Source organism: Hyperoodon ampullatus, assembly GCF_949752795.1.
Source record: "Hyperoodon ampullatus genome assembly, chromosome: 2".
In the NCBI taxonomy this organism is placed as follows: Eukaryota; Metazoa; Chordata; class Mammalia; order Artiodactyla; family Ziphiidae; genus Hyperoodon; species Hyperoodon ampullatus.
Genome location: NC_136915.1, coordinates 144,323,942 through 144,348,932, shown reverse-complemented (window position 1 = coordinate 144,348,932; position 24,991 = coordinate 144,323,942). Strand labels below are relative to the sequence as shown.

The following is a 24,991-nucleotide window of genomic DNA, read 5'->3' as shown; positions in this document are numbered from 1 at the left end:
TACACAAAATCCAAAATATTTACTATCTGACCCTTTACAGAAAAGACCTGCTGACCCTTGCTCTAGGATGCCATCTGATTTCTGATAGCCCCGAGGAGAATAATTCATGCACATTGGGATAGATTGTTGATCTCATGTCCTCCTTAGGTCAAAGATCTCTTAAATGCTCACCCTTGCAATAGCCAGCTTGGGGAGCACTGTCTGAGGATGCAGAAATATTTCTTGCCAGGTCTTTCCAATCCACACTGCTCCCTGACTATGGTTCTTAAAACCTATTTTTGAAAAAAATTTTATTGGAATATAGTTGATTTACAGTGTTGTGTTAGTTTCAGGTGTACAGAAAAGTGAAACAGTTATACATATACATATACGCACTTTTTTTTTGTTTTGTTTTTGTTTTGGGGTTTTTTTTGCTGCACGCGGGCCTCTCACTGTTGTGGCCTCTCCTGTTGTGGAGCACAGACTCCGGACGCGCAGGCTCAGTGGCCATGGCTCACGGGCCCAGCCGCTCCGCGGCATGTGAGATCTTCCCGGACTGGGGCACAAACCCGTGTCCCCTGCATCGGCAGGCGGACTCTCAACCACTGTGCCACCAGGGAAGCCCCACTTGTATTTTTTTTTAGAGTCGTTTCCAAATAGCCCATTACAGAGTATTGAGTGGAGTTCCCTGTGCTAATAAGAAGAGCAGGTTCTTATTAGTTACCTATTTTATGTAGAGTAGTGTGTATATTTCAGTCCCAATCTCCCATTTTAACCTCCCCTCCACAATCCCTTGGTAACCCTAAGTTTGTTTTCTACATCCGTGCCTGTACTTCTAAAACCTATTTTAACCAACTACCACTCATTGCTTACTGTCTCTGGCTTCATGTACTTGATAATAAATCTACTTCTTGTTCTATCCTGGATGACATGTCCCAAGGACTGAGATAATATCTTATTCTACATAACTTGTCCTTGATATTGTCTATCTTGGGGTCTTCATCTATGTCCCAAAGAAGACAGTCACACTCTATCTTCTAGTACTACTAATAATACCACATTTTAGGGCATGAATTTGACCCAATGCCCTGAACTATCCCTTTAGAAGCTGTATGCAACCTGTCACTGGGTTTTAGCACAGGGGTAGAACTCAGATTAGTGTTCCTATTTAAACAAATCTACTTGACCAGAAACCTTTTGTCTCACCATTTATTTTATTACACAAGTAACTTCTGTCTTTGCATCTATGATGTAAATATTTTTAATTTCCTAAATTATCTGAAAAATTATTTAGAGCTTCTGTTTCAGTAGGCATTGGAATTGCTGTGTTATGACTATTTCATTGTTTTATTTCCAAATGTTAAATCAGGCTTCAAGCTTTGGCCAAGAGTAGACAGGAAAGGGTTTAAAAAGAAATGAAGAGTGGGAAAGACTTCTGATGCAAGGGAGACATAATAAAGATTTGATTTTGAATCAGTAATTTATAATAAAGGTTTGATTTTGAATCAATAATTTATGTCGTTGCAAAATAGCTCCCTGGTGAACTTCCACTCTTTGGTATCATTAAGTCCAGAAATCAGCCATCAAAACGTGCAGTGCTCTTCTTCATTTTCTAAACACAAACCTGTATCTAGAGGAGAGGAGAAGTCATTTCATCACTCAGGCTCTGGACTTACGACTCCAAGTCCTGTCTTCTTTCAACCATACCTGCTAGGTTTCTGTCTAACTTCTTGAGCATGAAGTAATGGCTTCAGCTTTCATCCTCTTCCTCAGTATATAGCTTAGTGACTATGAGTAAGGGATCTAAAACTTGAGAACTTGGGCTCAAATCTTGACTCTAAAATTTACTTGTGGAGTACTCTTGAGCATGTTATCTGTTTTTGCTTCAGTTTTCTCATCTATAAAATAGAGATAACATTACTTCTCTCAGCGAGTTACTATGAGGGTTAAAAGAGAAAATTCATACAATGAAAGAATTTATCAGTTCTTGGAATACAATAAATACCAGAAAGAAATGTTAGCCATTATCAAGGGCCCCTCATTTTATGGATAATATAGATTAGTTTATATAGGTCTAATATTTACATATACATAAACATTTTGTACCTATATGTGTGTTACGTTCTTCTTAGAAATTGAGCAGTCAACATTCACATCTAAAAGTATGTGCTCTGTGAAATGTAGATCTCCTGTGTACAGACACAGTGCTATATTATCTATTAGATAAGAGATATCTGTGTTATCTAATAGATAACAGTTATGTATTGCTACATAATTAAGAAGTCCAAACTTAGTGTTGAAACAAAAAAAAATTTTAATATGTGCCCAGATTCTGTGGGTCAGCAATTCATACAGTACACAGAGGAGATGGCTTGTCTCTACTCCATGACTGATGTCTGAAACCTCAGCTCATGAGGATTGAAATGGCTGGGGCTGGAATCATCTAGACAATTTTAATTCCCATTTCTGGCCCTTGAGATGGGATGACTCGAAGACTGGGCCCAACAAGGACTGTTGACTGGAGTGCCTATAGGTGGCTGCCCATGTGGCTTGGACTTCTCATAACGTGGTAGTTAGGATTCAAGATAGAGTATCCCAAGAATGAGTGTCCAGGGTTCAAGCATTCCACGAGAATCATGCAAAAGCTGCATGACCTTTTATGACCTAGTCTTAGATGTTACATAGCATCACTTTCATTATATACTATTGCAGGCGTTGGAGACCTTTTTCCATAAAGTGTCAGACAGTCAATATTTTAGGCTTTACAAGCCATACAATCTCTTTTGTAACTACTTAGCTCTGCTGCTGTGATGTGAAAACAGACACAAACAATACATATACTGAGGAACATGGCTGTGTTCCAATAAAGCTTCATTTATAAAAGCTGGTAGAGGACTAGATTTGGCCCACCAGCCATAATTTACTGACCCCTGCTCTATTGTTTGTTAGGATTTGGGAGCCAAAATGTTCGTCAGTATTTACTGCTTTGCTAGTCCATTTAAGAAAATGGACTACTGAAAAAATAGCTTCAGACACAATATGGCATTTTATGATTTAGCATAAAATCTGAGAAATATAGAGGTTATCTGAAGCCTGCAATGGTAAAGTTCCCTCTGCTATTGAAGTTATTGTCTTTAAACAAAGATTCTACATCAGTAATGCTATATATATATATATATATATATATATATATATATATATATATATATATATATATATGATATTCAGGTTAATTTCCTATTCTGTCTAAGGAAGTAATTGGTTGGTTGGTATGAGAGATGGTGTGGCTTCCAAAGGTGAAAAGTATTATTTTGTTGTAATTTCCGGCTGCCTAGGGATGGGAGAGGCCCAGGACACTGTAGTCAGTATATTATGTGGAGCAGGTTATATTGTGGTTTATTCATGAACTTTTACATGTTTATTTTCTATGCAAGTTTCTGTGCTCCTTTTTGAGTTTTGGTAGATAAGTGTTTTGTAACCTTCGAATACTTGGAGTTATATATATATATGTATATAACTTTTATATATACATATTTTAACGTAGTAGTTAAAGCAGTGGAGAGTGTACTATAGTCTACCTAGGTTCAAATTCTGGCTTTACCCTATGACTTCCCTGTGGCTTCCTCTGCTCACCTATTAAAAAGGAGTAAAATAAGACTGCTGTGGTGAGTTATATACTAAGTGCTATTTAAGCATTTGCTATAATGATTATGTATACTCGAAGGCAAGGAACTTGCCCCTTGATCGTGTCTGTATTCCTAGTGCTTAAGAATTCCTAGTGCTTTCCTAGTGCATTGTCTTAGGATAGAGATAGCTCAGTATAGTTCTTCTCACTATAAAGTAGTTATGTTGAAAGTCTTTGCTTGTGTACTAATAATCTATGACATATCTGCTGAGGACAAGGAAACAAATAGTTTTAAAACGGCAATGGATTACAAAAGATTGTATGATGTAATGCCTTTATTATGTAATTATAAAACTAACAAATGATCATGGTAGAAAATTTGAAAAACTCCTAGACAAAATAGAGATCAATAAAATTTGGAGTAACTTTCAGAATGTAGAGTTGTCCATGAATATTAGTGCTTTCACATTTTCTGGGACTTTAAGTAGACTCTGCTTCTTAAGAGTCTATTCATGATATCTTATTTTAATGATGTTTTCATCATGGGGACACACACACACAGAAATCTGCTAAAAAAAAAGAAAGACATGTAAATCACTGATGTTTCAGATAGCCATATGAAATAAAGTGAGAAAGGTCAACAAGCTGAAAGAATGTGCAGTAGCATCTCCTTAATTGCTTACAGGATTCTGATAACTACCTCTTTGTGGATAAAGTAATTAATGGGGAATCTAATTCAAGAAAAATGTATGAACTTCAAGCCGTCTCGAAGCCAAGTATTTCTTTCCACAGGAGGTTACTTTCCACGGCCGTGCTTCCTTATTACCTGACAGGGAAAGAGTATTGTATGGCAAAGGATCTTCCTGAAAGAGGGTGCTTCCCACACTGATTGTCATAAACGACTTCGGAATTACTGTTGCTGTATTACCAAAATCTTAAACTAGGATATTTTGGACAAATGTGGTCCTTAGTTAATTTTTAGAGCTACAAACTGTCAGATGGCTCTGCAATAGCAATCGTCTGGCTATTCAGGGTGATCACAATATGGTAATGACCTTGAGGTATCACTAAAAAGCAGGAAGGTGGGAGTCTTCCTTTGGTTCCAGAGTGAAATGTGAGTTGGAGTTGGAAAAGAGGCCGACAACCAAGTGATAGAGAAGGAAATGTGAGGTCATTAGTGAAAAACCAGGTTTAAGTTAAGGTGAAGAGGCATGAGGAAATGGTCAGCTGTTACAGCATTACAAAGATCATCAAGAAGCAAATCCATGAATGTGGTTTGTATTGCAATCTGCTGAAAAAGAGACAAATATCCTGGCCTGGCCTTCATGGAGATTATATTTTATTGATTCTGATAATTATTGTTGAAAAGGGCCTCCTATAAATTATAACCATGCAAAGGCAGCAAGATAATTTTTTTTCTTTATGTATGTGTTTCTCATTCCTACTCACTTCTCTCTTAGGGGAAGAGAAAATCACAAAAAACAAAAATGTCAAATCTCAGCTATTCATTTTCAAAATATTTTTTTCCAAATTCCAATGGAGGCAATAGGTTAACTGTTAAGATTTGTAAGGCTCAAAAAGCTAGATTTTTACAAAGTGTAGCCAAATTTTATTCCATAATTAATAGCTTTGGAAAGAATATGTGATGATGCAAAGTTGGAAAAAGCTGGTTTTTCTTCCGTAAATGACTTCACCATGTTGGGAGAAGAGGCAGAGAAGAAATCAAAGTAATAAAACATGGGGTGAGTTTTTCTGATACGGGACTCTAGTGCTTTAAAATAGACTAAATAATCCTAGGGATAATCTGAGGTAGAACAGACCAATGCCTCATTTCCAATCTGGTACCCTGGAAGAAAACAGTGTATTTCCTTTGAGGGCTTGAGAGGTTTTTCTTCTGCTTTGTTTTGGTTTTGGTTCATTTTGTAATCAACCTTATTAAGGTATCATTTACATACAATAAAATGCAGACATTTTTAGTCAACGGTTCAGTGACTTTTAATTAATGTATACATTTGTATAACTACCACCCCCATAAAGATCGATAACAATTCTAAAACCCTAGAAAGTTTCCTCCTAGGCTTTTGCAAAAGTATCCCCATCTCCCAACCCAAGGCAACCACAGATCTGTTTTTTATCATTAGAGATGAATTTTGCCCAGTTTAGAATTTCATGTAAGTTGAATAATACAGTAGGTGCCCTTTTGATCTGGCTTCACTTGCTCAGCATATGGTTTTTGAGAGTCATTCATGTTGGGATGTTTTAAACCAGGACTTTAGCCTGGGTGGCGATGTTGTCTGAAGGCACCTATAGGTACATCTGAGTCTCTGGCATTGTCACTGTCTGTTCTTGGCTTAGTATTTTCAACTTTACTAAGAAGCACAAGGTTGAAGTAAGGAAGACCATTGTCAGTATAATGGAGGTGAAGTGGGTTCTGTTATATAATATTCTCAGCATAAATTGACCTGCTTGGAATCATCGTGTTGATAATCGACAAAGATACTCTTCCTCCAAAAACTTTGATACTATAAAACTTCTAAAGGTCGCTGTCCTAGGACTCTTTTAGTTTTCATTTTTTGGGAAATATTTCCGGAAAATTCAGATGCTCACAACCTGAAAGAAGCAGTTATTCACCTGAAGGCTAGCTCTGCTAAAGTTGAGTTGTCTGACCTTTACATGCTGATAGAACCCAAGTAGCCTTGCAAAACAATGCTCTCTTATTGGACATGAGCATATAGATTAAGTTGGACGTGTATATGCAATAGAGTGAAAAAAACAAAGAATCTTTGAGTTTCCCTTGCTGGGTTTTTTTTATTTTTTCACTTAAGTTTCTATAGCATATGCTAATAGTTTAGGGTAACCTCAGGTTAGTTTTAGGTCCACTCTTTATGTAAATGTTGAAGTACTCCACACCCACCTTTTTTCTACCTTCCTTCTTTTCTTCCATCTTTCCTTTCTAACTTCTTATAATCCATTATACTTAATCCTGCATTTGTTGAGGTGGCAAGTACTGTAGGAAAATTGAAAGCAGTGTGAAATTTTGCTGTTCAGGATGCATGTTGACCAAATTCTATATTGAGAAAAGGTCTGAATTTACCCACAGTAACCCTTTCTCAGCATCTCTGAATAAAGGCCATAGAAACTGGGCTATATATAATATCCTGACAGGTATGTAGAATTCATAGCAGTTGCCCTCAAAGAGCTTAACTAGCGTAGATGCATACGAATGTATTTAATGATTGCTTTATTGGCAGCAGTGCCAACATACACAGTCTGTTTTGTTTTATATGATTATCATTACCTGCTGTTTACCACTGTATACATTGCTAATGGTGTGGTTTCTATGGCTTGTGAATTTCATGGCCAAATAATATGTAATTTATGGCACACTTTATTGTAGAAGATGGAGACTCCATAAATTTTCGTGTGCTCTTTGTCCCTTTGGAATGTATTACACTGAGATCAGGCAAAGTAATACATTTATTTCAAATGTGCGTGATAGCTAAACATCAATTAGGACTGATGGGCAATATTTCACCTTCCAGCAACAGAACAGTTTTTAAAGACTAAGCCATTGAACGTGGAGTTCCTGAACATGGGACTCAGTTCACTGGGATCCCTTCTTAGAAAAATAAAGGAAAACTTGAATTGGATATGTGTGGCTTATTCAAGTAGTAACTAATCAGCGACATCTTTGTTAATTTAATTTGTCACAATCGTTTGGTATTTTATTAACTCTCTTCCCCTTCTTCCCGACTCTCACGAGAATGGATCATGAGTATCTTAAAACATACTAAGTCGTCTTCCATCCCTGTTAATCTAACTACAAAAGCACACTTTCCTTATCCAATGTAACTTACTGTCTTTTAGAGTAGCTGTGGTTTTAATTCTCTACAAAATTAAAACCAGCAAAGAGAAACATTTTCAAGGAGCCAGCACATTGTAGAGCTTTAGGAAGAAGACTTTAGAATTAAGGGCAACTATATCATTTTATAGTTAAAGCACCTGAGGCCTAATGTAGGAAGGTAACCATCGAGGCCAGGGAAAGGGGTTGAAGATCAGGTTTCAAGCTGAGAAAGAGTCTACAGGGACTCAATCTGAGCAGGTCAAAAACTGAAATGAGACCACGAATGTTCTGGGAAGGCTGGCATCTGGCCTCAAGTGTGGGATTCAGACAGGGAGTGGGCCCGGGGGGAACTGAGCTTCTGCAGGAGGCAGAGAAGTCCACCTCATCTCCGGAAAGTGCCACTGACATCAGGGAGTTGAGGGGAAAGAGCAGTGAATTCCAGTCCACCTGAGAAAGCAGGCCAATCTGATTAACTCTGAATTTAGGCTTATTTCAGATAGTTCTTGAGAAGGAACTTGGACAAGAGCAGGTCCCGCACAGCCTCTTTAAATCCATGCCCAGTATTTTCTGGTGGAGCTGCTTATACCCTCCAAGTGACTCCAGTATTTTAATTTCACTCTATATTTAATTCTGACAGTTCTATGATTGATTATTTAATGGGCAAATAAGTAGGGTCACAAAAGAGTGTGAATGTATTTTACAGAATGAGGATGGGCAGAGTGGAACAGTCTGGAATAGGACACCAATAAAAAGGGATCTTGGTAAATAAGAACGTCTATTAGAAATGGAGAGGAATTCTCAAGGAAATTAGTGCCTGACACCACGCCCTTCTCTCTGCATGTTTAGAAGCTAGTTTCTAATTTTATTTTCATAGATGTCCCTGTGATGAATTGTCTTTTACCTCCACACTACTTATCACATGGAAATATTGTGAAGTTTGTCTGAGAGAAAGTATTAGAATTTGTCTTGGAAGCAGCTATAAACATTTCCTGGAAAAATCTAAGGGAAAGTATGAAGGGTGATTTTTTTCCATAAATTAAATCAACTTTAAAAGGCGCATTTGGAGAGTCAGAGAGTACTAATATTGTTAGAAAGAAAGGTTTAAAAGCTGGTTAAGTCTAATTTTTAAAAAATCCATATGTACCACATTGTAAAAAAGAGAAGGAAGACGGCATTCACGATTACTGCGCTGGCAGGGTAGGGGGCAGTTGCATGCTGGGGGTGGCTCTCGTACTGGCTCTTCCACTCTTCACACTTCTGCTCGGCCAGAGCCAGGGACCGCTGAGGGAGATCAGAGGAGAGGGTGGTGCCTTGGGGGTTCCAGGGAGTTGTGCAGCTGGCTCCCTTGCCACCCAGACTGCCCCAGGGTTCCCAGCCCCAAGGATTATGGAGCATCCCCACACCTGTTTGCTCTGCAGTTGCTGTTCTGCACGCATTTTCGCCTCCAGCACTTTCTGCAGTGTCTCCTTGGCCTTCTGCTCATAGCTGTTTTTCTGGTCTTGCATCTGTAATAGCAACTTATTCATTCCCCAAGAAGTGTATTTCTGTAAATTTGAGGCAATTCAACAAATACACATTGACCTACTGTGTGCTAAAGCCTGAGCAGGGACACAGAACTGAAAAGAAATTGGTCCTTGTCCACAGGGCAGAGATGTCAGTCATCTGGTGGACCTTCTTCCAGGCTGGAGGCCGGCAGGGAGAGTCCCTCAGGTGATGTGAGAGGTGAGTGGGGATAAAAAACTGCCCTGGGCATGCCGGGCATTCTCCCCTAGGCCTTCCACAGGCATTTGAAATCCGACATTTCCAAAGGGAAATCATCTTTCTAAACCTGTTCCTATCTCAGTGGCCAGCATCACCACCCACCCAGTCTCCCAAACCCTAAACCAGGGAATCATCCTTGATTTCTCTCTCATCTTCTTCAAGGAATCAGTTCATCATCAAGCTTTGTCAAGTCAACGTCTTTAACAGCTCATTACCTGTATCCTCTATCCCTACTGCCACCTCCTTAGTTCAGTCCCTAGTAATACTATTATATGGATTATATAGAGACTATATATTATCTTCATGCCTTGCCTCCCTTCAAACCCTTTTCAGTCCTGCAGCTAGAGGGTTCTTTCTAAAACTTAAATCTGATCCCATCACAACCTGCTTAAATCTCTCAGTGGTTCTCAGTGTTCTAAGAATCAGGTCCAAACTCCTTGGCATGGTTCCTACTTACAAGCCCAGACTTTCATCTCATGCTGCCTCCACGCAAGCTGAACTGCTTGTAGGTCCCCTAAGCACTGTGCTTTTGAGCCTCTGCCTTTGCCCATAAAGCTGCTTCTGCTTAGAGTATCGTGACCCACACTTTTCACCTGGTTAACTTCTACCCATGTTCAAGATTCAGCCCTAGAATCATAAATTCTGATAAACTTGGCCAACCATACCTACCCCCCGACTCTTTATGGATTAGGCAGTTTTACTGGTGTTCACATAGTATCTATATTTCTAATCTATTGACTCATCTGGATCCTTTAAGGGATTGTAAACTCCTTTGAGGCAGGGAGCATTTTTAAAAAAATAAAATTATTTTTGTAGGCTTGGGGATCTGAACAATATTCAGTAAAGTCAAGTTTTAAAAATTAATACATTTGTATTTTTAGAATTTCTCCTGGCTTCAAGGTCAAAAAGAAAAAGACACAAGAGCAGCTTTGCAAATTCACTGGGGGTCTTGCCTTTCCAGTGCTTTTCATTTTTATGCTCTGTGATTTTGGGGAAAGCAGGAGCCTTTTACTATCGATTCTGGGTTACCCAACTGGGTAAGAGATAGTCTACATAATGCAGATTTAGAGTTCAATATCAAATCATTTCCATTTAGCTTTGGAGTCATCTGAAAATTTGGATTTAAATGTTGAGTGGGTCTTATGTTCTTGGAATTGTCATTAGAAACCAGATACAGGAGTTACTGGTTGAGATCATACATGGTTATGTCCAGGTTATTGGACTTAACCATGCTGGTCACTGACCAGCTTTATCCCCCATTGAAAACGAGTAGACTGGCATTCTGGATGATATGTCAGTCTCTTATGAGCTTGGTTGGCATTACTGAAAAAATAAAAGTTGAGGATCCGCAAACCCATAGACTATATAGACTATGTTCCCCTGCAGAATTCTAACTACATGGCCACCTTATCTTCCTAACATCAAGTGGGAGCAGTCTGGCCGGTCCATCTTGTTCTCTTGACTTATCTCCCCGCCTGTCAGAAATCTATCACTTCTCGAGTGTGAAAACTGACTTTTTTCTATCTCATATAATCCAAGATCAGGCCAATCAAGAGATTGTACTGGTAAACTCCTATTCAATCCTTCCAGACCCCGCTAAAGTGGTCCCTTTCCTTTGGAGTCTACCCTATACCACCTCAGGCAGAAGAATTGCTCCCTTCTCTTTTCTCTGTGTCACTTTGTAGAAAGTGCTATTACAGCTTTAGCACACTGCAGTAGAGTTATTTATGACCTGTCTCTCTCTTCCTGGCTGCTATTGGAACTCCTAAAGACAAAGGACCCTACCTCTGTCCCTGTAGCACCCAAGCCAGCACATAGTTGGAACTTATCAGATGTCTGTTGAATAAACGAGTGAGACAACTCAGTTTAGTTCAGCACCGGAAACCACCTAGCATGCACAGCTGTGTGTCTCAGGCTCCTACTCAGCTATGAAAACAACTTCCTTAACCAGCAGGAGCCCTGAACATAAACACCTAAATCTGGATACAGTGACCGACATGAAGAGGGAGGGCTGAGCCTAGGAGTCTCTTTGACATCACTGCAAACTTCTTAGTTTTGTCCCACGTCCTCCCATCCCATCTCTCTAAGCACAGCCATCTACGTGGTAAGGTCAGATGTTCACGGAGGCTGGGAGGTTGGGTGTTCTCTCTGTGCACCCGGGGCTTTCTGCTCCAGTGGCATCAAACTGCTTATGCTCCCTGAACATTAAAGTCTAAGGGTTTCGATGTGGGGTCCAAGGACCCCTGGGAATCCAGGATCTGCAAGGTCTTCCCTTTTCCAACTACATTTCTGTGTGAGGCTGGATTTTCCTCATATGCTTCAACCAAAACAATGTATTAACAACAGACTGAATGCAGACACAAATATGAGAATCTAGCTGTCTTCCGTTCAGACATTAAAAAGATTTGCCAGCTTGGTGCTTTGCGACCACCTAGAGGAGTGGGATAAGGAGGGAGGGAGGAAGGCGCAAGAGGGAGGGGATATGGGGATGTATGTATGCATATAGCTGATTCACTTTGTTATACAGCAGAAAATAATACAACACTGTAATTATACTCCAATAAAGATGTTAAAAAAACCCAAAAAACAAAACCAAACAAAAATTTGAAAAAGCATAAAACAATGCCACTCCTCTCACTATTTTTTAAAAAAATACTTATTTTTCACAAAAATATATAATTTAGGTTCACATGTAATCTATTTACTATTGTTATTTTAAAATTAATACATATTTTAAGATTCCTGTTTTCATTTCAAAGTGGTAAATATAAAAAGTTCTTTGGATTTTAATAATTTTTTTTAAAGAGTATAAAGGGGTCCTGAGATTAAAAAGATGGAGACCCACTGCATTAGCCTATATCATGCCTCTGGTTCTTTGCCTATGCTGTATCCCCTGCCCAGAATATAGTTCCTGTTTCCACATTTGCCTGGAAAATACTAATATAACTATAAATATTTCCCTAGCTCTCCCCTTCTGTGGAGTCATTAATTCCTCCTTGTATTCTACTATATCCTGAAAACATTTATTTCTCACATCTCTGCGTTGTTTAGGCATCTGTCTCCCTGACAAAACCGCAAGCTCTCTAACATCAGGAACCCTGTCTAATTAATCTCATTTCCAGTGCTCATTGTAGAGACCATGACTTATGAATATTTGTTGAATGAATGGACTAAAATCAGGAGGTCTGAATTTTAGTTCCAGTTCTGCCTCTGACTAGCAGTGTGACTGTGGACTAGTCACCTGACCTCCCTGACACTCAGTTTCCTCATTGGCAAAATGAGAAAATTAGCTAATCTCCAAGGTCCCTTCCCGCTTTGACATTCACGTCTGGGCTGACTAGTAGGTGTAGGATGACTTGGAATAAATATTGGTGTGAATCCCATATGAAAATAGTTGCATTTATCACGGTAATATTAACTGAATTGGGACCGTCCTTTCTTTCTTCCAACAAATTAAAGAATGGAAACTCTTGCCTCTTTTGGTTCTGGGTCTTCCATGGGTGTGTCCTCAGCTGACCACCCTGGATTGAGCCAAGCTTTCCCATATATTTACTGTGACATGTTTGACCTCTAGGTCTTAGCACCATCCCCCACCTTTGGCCTCTTCAGTAGCGAAAAAGCCCCTCCTCTTGCTGGGATGGTATGGAAAGAAGAATGAGATAGGCACACATAGAAGTCCATGACTTTGTTCAAGCAAAGATTTCCCTTACCTTCCAAGAGCTGTCAGAGGCCTGAATCAGGGCACACAGCAGGTCTTGGAGAATCATCATTTTCTGTTTTAGAACCAGCTCACTCTGTAGGGCCTCCTGGGGGGCAAAATGCAAGAGGGTAAGATTAAGTTGGAGGAGAAGGGAGCAGATGGATGGAGGAGCTGAGGGGAGAATTCACATGTTACTTACTTTGAGGTACTCAGAAAGCTGGATGATTTTCTAGAGAGAAAGAAAAAGGGTATTTAAGAAGATTGTAGGTTCCCTGAAATCCTAGAACATGGAACCCGAGCCAGGATTGGCTTGTGCTGAGTCAACTTTCTTCCTTGGCTCAGGGTCCTTCCAGGCCCCCATGTCTATGCTCATCCAGGAAGAGGGTACCCCTCCATCCCAGCTGAGTTTACCGTGGAATTCCAGAATGTCAGACCTTGGAGGAGCTTAGATGCCACCTGACTCAACACCTTCACCATGAGGATTTTCTTACCGTGTCTAGAACTGCAGCTCCATAACTGGAAGAGAAGAAAAAAACAAAAAACAAAAATGACAGTGGATCAAAGAAATAAGAGTGTCAGGAGGCAGAGTATTGATTCCTTCTCTGATCTCTTCTGAAGAGCCAATGGGGAAGGGGGGGGAAGGCCTTCCTTTTTCTTAATTAAGGTGGACGTGGAAGTTCCTTGTGCTCCTCTCCACATTCTGGGGGAGGGTTCAGGTAAAAGCTTAGAAGAGAGGAATGGATGGGCTGTGAAGGAGTTGAGGTCAGGAACATGAAAGGTACTCACTTGGTTTGCTGACTGGCGTCATTCTTAATTGTTGGCTGTGTTTCTTCTGCCTTTGTCTGAGTGCCTGAGGGATAGGGATAGGGTGATTCAGAGCCCATGGGAGAGGCAGTGAGGGAAGTGGGGAGGGATAGGGACTCTCCACCGCCAGCGAGTGGAAATGCCTCGGCCCAGTGAGTGAGGAAGGCCCTGCTCTTACCACGGTGGTGTTTGGGTGGCTTCTTGATGAGAGAGTCCTGTGGTGGAAGGCCCCCAGCCTGGGAGGGGAGGTGGTCAGCCGGATCCCTCCAGGCGCCTGAGGGAGGATGGTGTTGGGTTGCAAAGACCTCGGAGCTGGTCCCTGACACCTGGAAAGCAAGTGGGGGATGCTGAGAGCCTAGATAGAGCCTCTTAGAACAGGATTCTCCAGCTGACTGCAGAAAGATGAGCCAGTGATCGTTTCGGGTCCAGAAAACCAAAGGAACCCATTCAAGCCTTCAGAGCTACAAGGATATCCCTGCTCCTGCCCTTTCTTGTCCTGGCTGGTGGGATCGGTCCTCCTCAGTTCAGGCAAATGGGGAGCTGGGCTTGTCTCCAATTACTCTCTCTAGAGTCCCTGATCCCGGAAAGAGAACCGGTCTGAGGTGGGAGTGAGGGGATCTGGGATCAGGTCCTGCCTTTTCTTGGTCTCAGTCTCCTGGCTGTATAATGAGGAGCTTGGAGTAGATGGTGTCCAAGGTGCCGTCCTATTCTAGAGGTGGTTTCCTTCCTCTTATTAACAGCTGGACTATTGTTGAGGTTTTGTGTGAAGAGAAGGTAAATTAGGCAGCTGTAGGGAGGAATGCAGCAGTAGTTGTCACAATTTTGCCTACTATTTTTATATTTTCTTCTTACAAACTAAAAAATTTTATGTTTGTAACATAACACTAAAAGGCTAGGAAATGCCTGTGGCAGCTAATCATGCAGACTAACTCAATCTCAAGAAACCTTAAATAACTGATAGGCTCAGGAAGAGTTCTTTAGGTAACTGTTTTCTATTCTTTTTCTCCTTAAAATTATTTTTTCAACGAAAGCACATAGAAACCTTCTTGCCTTAGAAAGTACACAGTTGCTTTTATTTTACAGCTGGGCTCAAGGATCATTTTTCTGAACAGCACCTCCTGTTGTGGATAACATATGCACTGGTTAAGAAGGCCCAACAGGGCTTCCCTGGTGGCGCAGTGGTTGGGAGTCCGCCTGCCGATGCAGGGGACACGGGTTCGTGCCCCGGTCCGGGAGGATCCCGCGTGCCGCGGAGCGGCTGGGCCCGTGGGCCGTGGCCGCTGGGCCTGCGCGTCCGGAGCCTGTGCTCCGCGGCGGGAGAGGCCGCGGCAGTGAGAGGCCCGCGTACCGCAAAAAAAAAAAAAAAAAAAAAAAAAAAAAAGAAGGCCCAACAGAGCACCTATTCTGGGGACAGTACAATACCAGTTACTCCCAGGGAATCCGGAGGACCCATCCCTGCTGTCCACATGCTCACAACGTGGATAGGAAGACACAGATGGTTTGCTGGCTGAGCTCATTTCAACATACCCTGGGTTTTGCCAGCACTGCTCCTTCCCAGGGCAGACTAATGGGCCCTCTAAAAGTTACACAATCTTAGAGGATTTATAACCTCATAAAAACCACAGAGAGCAGAGGTGGCCTGGAGAAGCTAGGGAAGCTAGGGCTTCCTGGGCCAGATGCGGCCTTAGGTGAACGATATTGGAATTGGGATGGCCCAAGAGAAAGAGAGAAGGTGGATGATGCAGCAGCCTTACAGAAGAATAGAGATGAGAAATGTGTGTGTGTGTGTGTGTGTGTGTGTGTGTGAGAGAGAAAGAGAGAGAGAGAGATTTGAGGGAGACGTTAAGAAGATTGGTCTGTGTCCCTGGCCTACAGTAAGCATTCATTGAACGTTTGTTGAATGACGGATGAATGAATGCTGTAGAAGATACGTCTAGATAGACTGAATTTGAACTAATACTAGGAATTAGCTATGGAATTGTTTTTAAATGATTCTTTTTTCTCCTAAAAGGCAAGTGCAAAACAAAAAAATAGCTAAACAAAAAAACCCCCCAAAACACAACAACAAAAATATCTGTTGAGTAAGTGGCTAAGGGAGACTTTATGATGACTGAGGAAGGAGGGACTTCATTTAAATCACTTTTTAGTGACCTTGAGCCCACCCACCTGCCTTGGTGCTGCACCCCATCCCCTCCAGAGAAGTGTGTCCCTCGACATGGCCCACCTGCTGTCTGGGGGAAGAAATCCTGTTGGCCCAAGACAAGGGCTCTTTGAGGTCAGTCGCCTGGCTTGGCTCCCTGGCCTGCGGGCTCTGTGCCTTGCCTTTCTCTTCCACCTTCAGGTTCCTCTGCCTGAAAAACTGCTGTTGTCGTGCCCTCTGGAGCTGTTCCCTCTGCTGGGTTCTCAGCGTCTTCCCCACCTGGCGGCAAGTGGTCACATTGGGGTGGCAGCGGCGGCTCTCACGGGTCTCCTGCCAGCGCTCGCACTTGGCCTCGTAGCTCTCAGCCCACCAGGCCAAGCCAGAGGCAGGCCTAGGGTCTGGGTTGATCATGATGACCTCGTGAGCAACTGTTGTGCTTGGCTTCCAGTTCCTGGAATAGCTGCCCGGATCTGCCAAGTGCCAAGAGGGAGGCGAAGAGGAGGGGTCAGGAGATGGGCCGAAAAATGGCCATCTCCCTGGACGAGGGGGCAGAAATATCACAGCGTCCCATATGTGTGGGTTGACAAGTGAAGAGGGGATGATGTCATGTGGGAACTCAGGACTTCTGGATTCAGCCTCTAGACTAATTTCTGCTCTTCTCTGGCCTGCATCTCCCCTTCTGCAAAGTGGCGAGATTCCTCTGGCTGCCACTTCTTCCTTGACCAAACGTCTCACCCTGCCTCTAAGTTAGGGGAACGTGAGAAATAATTGATAAAAATCACTAAAAGCTTCTAGCCTTCTGGAGGGCAGATGGGGCTGTGTTCCTTTTCCAGGGACTTCTAAAGAACAAGTTAAACTGGCTCCCTGATCCCCAATCTAAAAGGAAAGCCAGAATCTTTAATGCTCTCTTGGCCCAGTTGTTACTAACATAGGTGAGTAACTTTTCTCAAGGCCTGGAGGGATAGCCAAACCCCTCGAGGTGCTGCCAGTCCTATGGCCAGCACTCACTGTCCTCTGCTTAGCCTTTAGCAGCTATCTTGCCAGCCTGGTCCGGGACATGGTTCAGGAGGGACACCCCACGCTATTGCCTACAGTCATGGAGTCCTGACCTTGGTCTCCTGGCACTCCACTCCTGGCCCAGGACTGGGCTCTGACTCTGAGGTACAGGACCACCCAGATCCATACTGGCTGAGTACTTGCCACTTGCCCATGACTGACCAAAACTCATTTCAGAGCTTTCAGCTCAGTATCTCTTCAAGTGGCAGGTTCCATTTTTTTAGAATCACCTCCCTGTTAGGGCTAAGTATGGTGCCAAGTCTGCTTTCCTTAGCCCAGACACAGATTGTGCCATCGAAACCAGCAACGATGTGGATTATACCTAAATAAGGCTATTGCCAAGAAAAAGGAAACCAAAGCAAACAAACAAAAACAGTAACCAAAAGTCCCCAGGGAACCAGGCTTGGAGTAGAGGCCACACTTGCTGCCCCTCTACGTGGCCTTACCTGCTACTCACATAAGCCCACCCTCACCCCTTCTGCCTTCTCTGTGCCCTTCTCTCTCTTTCCTACTCTCCCTCACCTACCTTCTGCAAATTTATTCATTCTCCTAGAACCGTCTGGTAGCTTGGCTGAGTTGGGGCTGGACATGGCTAAGCTGGATTCTGAGCACTGGAAATTCTGGTCCCTGGGGTCAGCCCAGAGACTGATGAAGGGAGGGGGACTTCCCCTTACAGCTGCCGCCTCTCTCTGTCCCACAGCCTCACTACCCACCGCCCTGGGAATCTAGCTCCCGGGGAGGTCAGTGAAGGGATTTCTCAGCCTCACCAACCAGGAGGCATTTGCTGGCTCTGGCCCCTCGGGTTTATTTATAGTCAGACAGACCCAACAGGTAGCAGCCTCTCCGCCCTTTCTTTGGAGTTCCCTGCTCCTCCTGGATCAGTCTGGAATTCTCTGCAGGATTCTTGCTCTCTTTCTCTCTCTCTGGTCATACGACTCCTTACGGGGGTGGTGGGGTCATGGGTGGGGCTGTATCACACCCCCTGAGAGGGAGTCTTACACAGTCAGACCCTGTTCGCTCTCCAATGCCTGACTCTCCAGGCTTGGAGGGGCATCTTCTGGTCTTGGGCAGTGCTGACCCCAAGCAGAACTGTTAAGTTGTCAATGCTTGTCCGCTCGTCTCATCCCTGGGTGCTTCTCCCCTCTCTTTAGGCTTTTCTCCTCACTCCTACTCTGTAGGGTCCCCTCACTTCTCACCTGCCACTTTCTTCGTTTAAAAACTTAGGAAAGGGGCTTCCCTGGTGGTGCAGTGGTTGAGAGTCCGCCTGCCGATGCAGGGGACACGGGTTCGTGCCCCGGTCTGGGAGGATCCCACGTGCCGCGGAGCGGCTGGGCCCGTGAGCCATGGCTGCTGGGCCTGTGCGTCCGGAGCCTGTGCTCCGCAACGGGAGAGGCCACAACAGTGAGAGGCCCGCGTACCGCAAAAACAAACAAACAAAAAAAACTTAGGAAAGGATCTGAGAGGCCGATTCATATTCAATTATGAAGGACTGGGTGTGCAGGTAAACTCCACTTTCAGAATCTATACTTGTGGTGTCCTAAGCCGTAGGCCCTAGTTATTCTGCCGTAAATGGGGGAGGCGAGGTGCCCCGACCCTGGACTCAGACTGTGTGGACTCCTGTCCTGGCCCTGTCATCTACTACCCACGTGCTTTGGAACAAGCTATTAACTGTCTCTATGTCTCTGTCTCCTCATTTATAAAGTGGGAACCTACCTCCTAAGGTTATGAGGATTAAAGAGAAAATGCATGTCAAGCATCTGGGACATAGCACACAATAAATGTTAGCTTTTTGTAATAATATGATTATTATCACTCCTGTTCTACAGATCTTGGATATCGAAGACTCAGTGCTATAATACAAATGTCCCGAGCTAACCTAGCACTCCAGGACCGAGAATGCCTCATCCTCCAATTCCCCCGCCCCCTTTCTCTTTGAAGGGGCACTGTCTACCCCACGGAGGCGATGCTGGTCCCTGGTTGAAATCATATTTACTGTTGCTCTGTTCATCTGACTTCTGGGTGTAGGCTACAGGGAGAAAGGACTACTCTGTGGTCTGGATACAACTGCCATCTCAGGCCTGGCAGAAAGGCAAAGAAGAGAGGACTGCCTGCTTCTCACCTTTAAAATGTGGGGCGCTAGGTCCCCTCCCTGTTTGGTTCCAGGTAATCCCTCAGGCTTCGTAGACTAGGCAGATCCCTTGATTGTGGAGAATCCTCCTGCCTCCTGCTGTGAAGAAGAAAGGGCTGTTAGGGAGAGAGAAGTGTGTGGGCTGTGTCTACGCTAGTTCACTGAAATGCATGGCTGCCCTGCTCTGTTTTCTGGGGGGGCAGACGTTAGCCCTTGCTACCCAAGCTCGGAGTTACAGTGGGAAAGTCTCCTCAGAGATGTGAGTGTTCTCAGGCCCCCAGACTCTCACACTGGGTAGGACTTGGTGTGGCACACCTGGGTAGAATCATACCCAACTTTCCGGGAGGTCTTGGTTATTCTGATTTGCTTAAACACAAGAAGCCATGTGGACGGCTGACTGACAGAGATGGGCTCTAGAAGAAAATGGAACGGGTCCCCATGTGCTTCAAAGAAAGTCACTGGGCCACTGCCCAGGCAGCCCTTGGTGGCATGACAGGGCCCAGCTGGAGCTCTGGGAAAGGGTGGTATTGGCTGGGGGAGACTGTGCTCACTGCCACAGGGGGAGATCTGGGCGCTGCCCTCACCTGACAGTGCTTTGTTGCTGACTTTCCCGGTTTTTGCTCCTAATTCCCTGCTGTGTGTGTGATAAATGGCCTCCTGCATGAATGAACGGTCTGGACTCCCTAGCCGAGAGCTCTCAGAGTGAGCTAGGAGTGAAGGGCCTGCACCCAAGCTGCTGGGCAGGCAGCTTGGTGCTATGGGGTCCCTGCTGTGAAGGGAGCTGTAAAACGTACCCCCCATTGCTGGGGAGCCTGAACCCTTAGTCATCTGACTCACTGCTAATCTAATCTTATGGATGGAGCAGAGAGTGATGGAAGCTGTGCCTCTGGAGACCAACGTGGGACACTTTCCTGTGTACCCAACCCCCAACACTCAAAACTACAACATCCACTCCAGTGTCTCCCCCTTCAGACCAGGGAAGCTGACAGACAGAGCCTCTTCTGCCCCACCCCAGAATCGGAGGTCCCCAACCTGGACACAAAAGCCTCCTCCTCAGTTACCTTGGGTCCCAGGCTCCAACCCAAGCAGCTCAGGAAAGCATCCCAGCTCCTGGGCAGATCTCGGCTCTGGTCTCTAATGGGGCAAGCTCTCAATCCATGGCTCTGGGCCCCCTTAGCATTTCCCTTCTTGGTACTGTCTTTCTTTTTGTACAGCAGCCTTGCTGAAACAGGATACCACAATACTTGCTCACCCCAGTTCCTCTCTTGCTCTCTGGTGCGATCTGAGGGGCGCCTGAACCCTTGAGGCCTTCAGGGCTGGGCTCAGGAGCTCCTCCCACCAGCAGGCATCCCAGCCACCCTTTCTCTTGCTCTTCGATTGGTCTGAGCTCTCGGGCAGTTTCAAGTCAAAAACCCCTTTCTAGCTTAGACAAGGATGGGTCTCTGGGTCAGAGTCAAACCTTGCAGTTTCTATGAAGGGGAAAAAAAAGGCCTTTTTGACCTAGAAGAGAGGTTCCAGTGTAGGTTTTCATGTGTATCAGGTAGTTCTCTGTGTAAGGATTTTCTCTTTTCTTACTTTACTTCTTCCCAATCCTGGTGTTGTAAAGGCTTTTTGCTCTTCTAAAGTACTGGTATTTTTTTTCCAAAATTCTGGAATGAGGCCAGCTCTGAATTTCCTCCTTTCTGAAGCAATGGGACGGGGGACAGGGGGTAGGGGAAGGTGAAAAGATGGTGGTTAGGTGGCTGGGAAATCAGGGAGCAATAGCAGGCAGAATCTTATGAAAATATTTCCTAGTCCACTGAACTAGGAAATGTGGGGAAAAATTAAAAGGAACTTATCTGTGTGCATTAAAAAGAAACTATTACAAATGTGATAGTCAGGAAATTTCCAAGAAGTTCAGTATAAGATGGTGGAGAGGGAACCGGATTGGGACAAGTTGACTGAGTAGCTTTGTAACCTTTGTGCAATTCATCTTGTCTGAATGGTCCATTCAGTGTCTGAATGGATGATTTATGTGGCTCCCATGAAGTCTAAGACTTCACATGTGAGGCACGTAATGAGACTTTTAAATAGCTGTGATAAGATAACAATTATTAAGAGGTTGGGAGTATGTCACAATCTTCTCGGTTGCCTACTACTGCCTCCATTCTCTGAGGAGAAGAGAACAGGAGTAGGCAGGGGAAAATGAAGAGGATGAATTCTCAAGCACTGGGACTGAAGGGAAACGACATTCCCTCAGGATGAGAGACAATAGCCCAAGGTCCTGCGCCTGAAGCTTGGCACATGGAAATAGGAATGAGGACAGAGGGTCTGGGGAGCCCAAGATGGCAGAGTAAGAGAATGTTATGGGCACAGAAGTATGAGAAGGTTCTGGGAGTTTAGGGCGCTAGAGCATAAGAGAGGGCAGGTGACGGTAATAGGAGTTCCTGTGGGCCAACTATTTGGGTTCCACTGAAAGTCATAAAGAAATGTGTATGAAGACTGAAATCCCTTTTAGGGCTATGCATTCAATGGGATACCACCTCTACTTTAACTGGGGTTTGGAGAGGTTACAAGTGTGAGTTCAAGGTCACACAGGTTCGCCTGGCATCAGAGCCTGAGCTCTTAACACTATGTTCTGAGAATAATACAATTAATAAGGTTGTCATACCTATCTATATGGACAGAAAGAAAGAGAAACACACACACACACACACACACAGAGAGAACTCTGAAAACAGAGAACGTACCTTATTTTCAAATGCCCATGAAGTGTCAAAAAATTCACCGTATTGATCATAAAGCAAGCGTCATTAAAAAAAAGCAAACATTAGTCTAGTGTAATGCATTGAAAATAGACAGGATTTGACTTTTAGTCTGCTGCTGCCCTCCATCAGTTGTGTGAGCTTGGCTTATTATTTTATTACTATCCCAATTTCTTCATTCGTAAATGGGGAGGGCCCCTTCTGGAGCTGATATTTTCTGATTCTTTGCTTTCTGTTTAAAAATGTATTACCCTCAAAAGAATGATGTTGGACTCTTATCACATAAATAAAAATGAACTCAAAACGGATCAAAGACCTAAATGTAACAGCTAAAACTATAAAACTCTTAGAAGAAAACTTAGGGCAAAATCTTCAGGACATTGGATTTGTCAATGATTTCTTGAATGTGACACCAAAAGCACAGTTTGGGATGATGAAAAAGTTCCAGAGATGGATAATGGTGGATGGTTGCATAACAATGTGAATTACTTAAGTAGTACCACTAAACTGTACAGTTAAAAATGGTTAAAATTCTAAACTTTATGTCGTATATTTTACCACAATAAAAATTATTATATTTCATGCATACAAAAGAATATAGAAAAAAGCAAACATTAAAACAACTTTATCTCTTACAGCAGGATTTTCTAACCATAGTACAGTGAAATTAGAAATAAATAGCAGGGCTTCCCTGGTGGCGCAGTGGTTGAGAGCCAGCCTGCCGATGCAGGGGACACGGGTTCGTGCCCCGGTCTGGGAAGATCCCACATGCCGTGGAGTGGCTGGGCCCATGAGCCATGGCCGCTGAGCCTGAGCGTCTAGAGCCTGTGCTCCGCAACAGGAGAGGCCACAACAGTGAGAGGCCCGCGTACCACCAAAAAAAAAAAAAGAAAGAAAGAAACAGCAAAAGTTGGAAGAAATAAACATTTCAACCTCTTGGGAAAAAAATCCTCCTGGTTTGCTCTTGAAATATAGAGGAAACCAAATCTGTAACTAAGAATGACTTGAAAACAATGCTAATGAGAATATTAAGAACAAAATCTATGCGATATGGCCAAGGCATAGTCTTAAATATTTTTGTATTCGTAGTCTTAAATATTTTCATTACTTAAATAAGGGGGTTTAAAAACAAATTAGCCATTTATTTATTTTCAAATAAATTTCTAAAAAAAGAAAGGAGGTAAGAATAAAAGGGAGATAAAAGGGGAAAGCAATAGAATAAATTGGAATTTAGAGTAGAATTCATTTATTCATAAATAAATTCAGGAACTGGTCCTCGTGTGTGTTTGTGGAGAGAGGTATAAATACCAATAGAAAACAAAAGCAGTAAAATAAACTACTAGCAAGCCAAATCAATGTAAAAAAGCAAAAGCGTATCTGTAAAAATGTATAAATGATACATGGAAAGTAAATATAATTCAATGGAAACTAAAATAAATGTAGAGTTATTTGTGTAACTATGCTAGTGTTTTGAAAATCTGGATAAGATGGATTTAAGAAACTCTGCTTTACCAAATTAGACTCAAGTAGAGATAGATAGTCTAATCATCTGCCTGCCTCTACCTGAGGGTCCCCTTCCTCTAGTGTGGGTTAGTAAAGAGAAGGATTTAGATCAGGCCCCTGTTGAGTTGACCACCTGGCATTTACTGGCTGGCATTCTGTGCTTCTCCTCACTATTTCCAGGTCCCTTTGTTGATGGTCATATCCTGAACTTTGGGATATGGTCGCCTTGATAGATGCTGAGCCCTCTATGAGCTCCCATGAAGGGGTGAATATAGGATAAGAAACACTATGCTTTAGAACACTGTTGCTTTACCCTTCACAACATCACACAGGGAGGTATAGGATTATCAGATTTTATGGTAGGGTTGGGGTAATGACCGGGAATCTCAATTATGAAAGAAAAAATTTTAAACTGTATGCTAGTATGACTTTTCCTATACTCCAAGAAATAGCACTATGAAGTTAACCCCTAGTTAACCCATGGAGGGCCCCCTATGGGTGCTACTAGTTCTAATCTTGTTCCCCCTTTCCACTCTACTGGATGACTCCTTATTCATTTTTTGGGAAATGGCAACCTTGCTCAAAAGAAGTTGTCCCTCCAGTATTTTCTCAGCAATGCCTTCCTGAAGTCTAAGTTATTCACTTTAGAATAAGTTCACAGACATTCAACAGAATAGTACCTGGTGGCCTTGGCAACCCACATTTTGCCGAAGGTACCAGGGGTGTTTGGTGAGGGGAGCTTGGAACTCTAAGTCCTGCAGAGCAGCTCAGGGTGGGCATACTTAAGTCTGTTCCCATTCAAGTTTTCCCCAGTGCAGACTTGCAGACTTTCCTCTTTAGTCTTCCAAGTGTCTAGCTGCTGTTTAATCAGATGTCCATACAAACACCCCTAGGACAAATATTCATTCTCAGAGGTGATACAGTCTAAACTCATCAGGAGAAGATAAATATCTTCTGAACTTGTCCATTTGCAAGTTTGCTTCTCTAACAGTGGAGTTACAACTTCACATTCATGGCAGGACAGAATTCTCAGTCCTCTTTTTTGTTGCTTTGTGTCATCATTGTTGATAAGAGGACCTTTTACTGTACTAAAACCTCCAAGTTACGCTGTGAGAGATGATCAGTATTGGCATGAGATTCATCTATTGTATAGACGCTAAGAATCTGAAAGGCTTAACCCCAATGCACAGCTAACTGTGGATCCATTCTTGTGGGTCTCAGCACTGAGCAAGGAACAGGTTACTTTTCATCTGAGGCTCCTGCGAAGGACCATCTCACTGGCTTTGACCTGGAAGGGCCCAGACAGGATGCAATAAGCCTGAGGCTGGGGTGGAAGGTGTGTGCGTGTGTGTGTGTGTGCGTGTGTGCGTGTGTGTGTGTGTGTGTGTGTGTGTGTGTGTTAGAATGGACAGATAGAAAAGCGAAGAAGAAGGTAGGCCAGAAAAGGAGGACCTCCCAGAAACCAATCTGTTTGGACTAAAAGGAAAAACTGGGTGTTAGTCTTCAGAGCAACTTAGTTTCTCCCTTTAGACTTTGTTTCGGATTGTGTCCCCTTGGGCCTGTCAGAATACAAAATAAGGCTTATCTCCGAATCAAATATCATCATGAGTTATCCCCTAGGTATGCCATACCCCTTTCTGAACTTTGAAAACTGCTGCTTTTTAGGGTTCAATTAAAGCACTGCCCTCCTCTCCCCAGGGTGAGTTG

General features: G+C 43.2%; 1 protein-coding gene across 3 annotated transcripts; it reads right to left on the bottom strand.

Annotated features, from left to right (window-relative positions):
• Positions 1 to 1,783: 1,783 nt before the first annotated feature.
• On the bottom strand, positions 1,784 to 16,264 carry LOC307048310 (TRAF3-interacting JNK-activating modulator-like; the record flags this gene model as incomplete). 3 transcript variants are annotated; one of them, XM_079697360.1, is made up of 10 exons in its annotated part: positions 1,784 to 1,877; positions 6,519 to 6,611; positions 8,593 to 8,729; positions 8,852 to 8,953; positions 12,920 to 13,015; positions 13,109 to 13,138; positions 13,401 to 13,425; positions 13,696 to 13,759; positions 13,892 to 14,039; positions 15,938 to 16,264. In XM_079697360.1, the coding sequence occupies 9 exons, from the start codon at positions 16,262 to 16,264 to the stop codon at positions 6,566 to 6,568; spliced, it is 975 nt and encodes a 324-aa protein (XP_079553486.1). In that variant the 3' UTR covers positions 1,784 to 1,877; positions 6,519 to 6,565. The 3 variants fall into 3 exon arrangements, with proteins under 3 accessions (XP_079553486.1, XP_079553487.1, XP_079553485.1); XM_079697361.1 differs by lacking the exons at positions 1,784 to 1,877; positions 6,519 to 6,611 and adding an exon at positions 4,032 to 4,170; XM_079697359.1 differs by lacking the exon at positions 1,784 to 1,877 and having other exon boundaries at positions 6,409 to 6,611.
• Between the last annotated feature and the right edge of the window lie 8,727 nt (positions 16,265 to 24,991).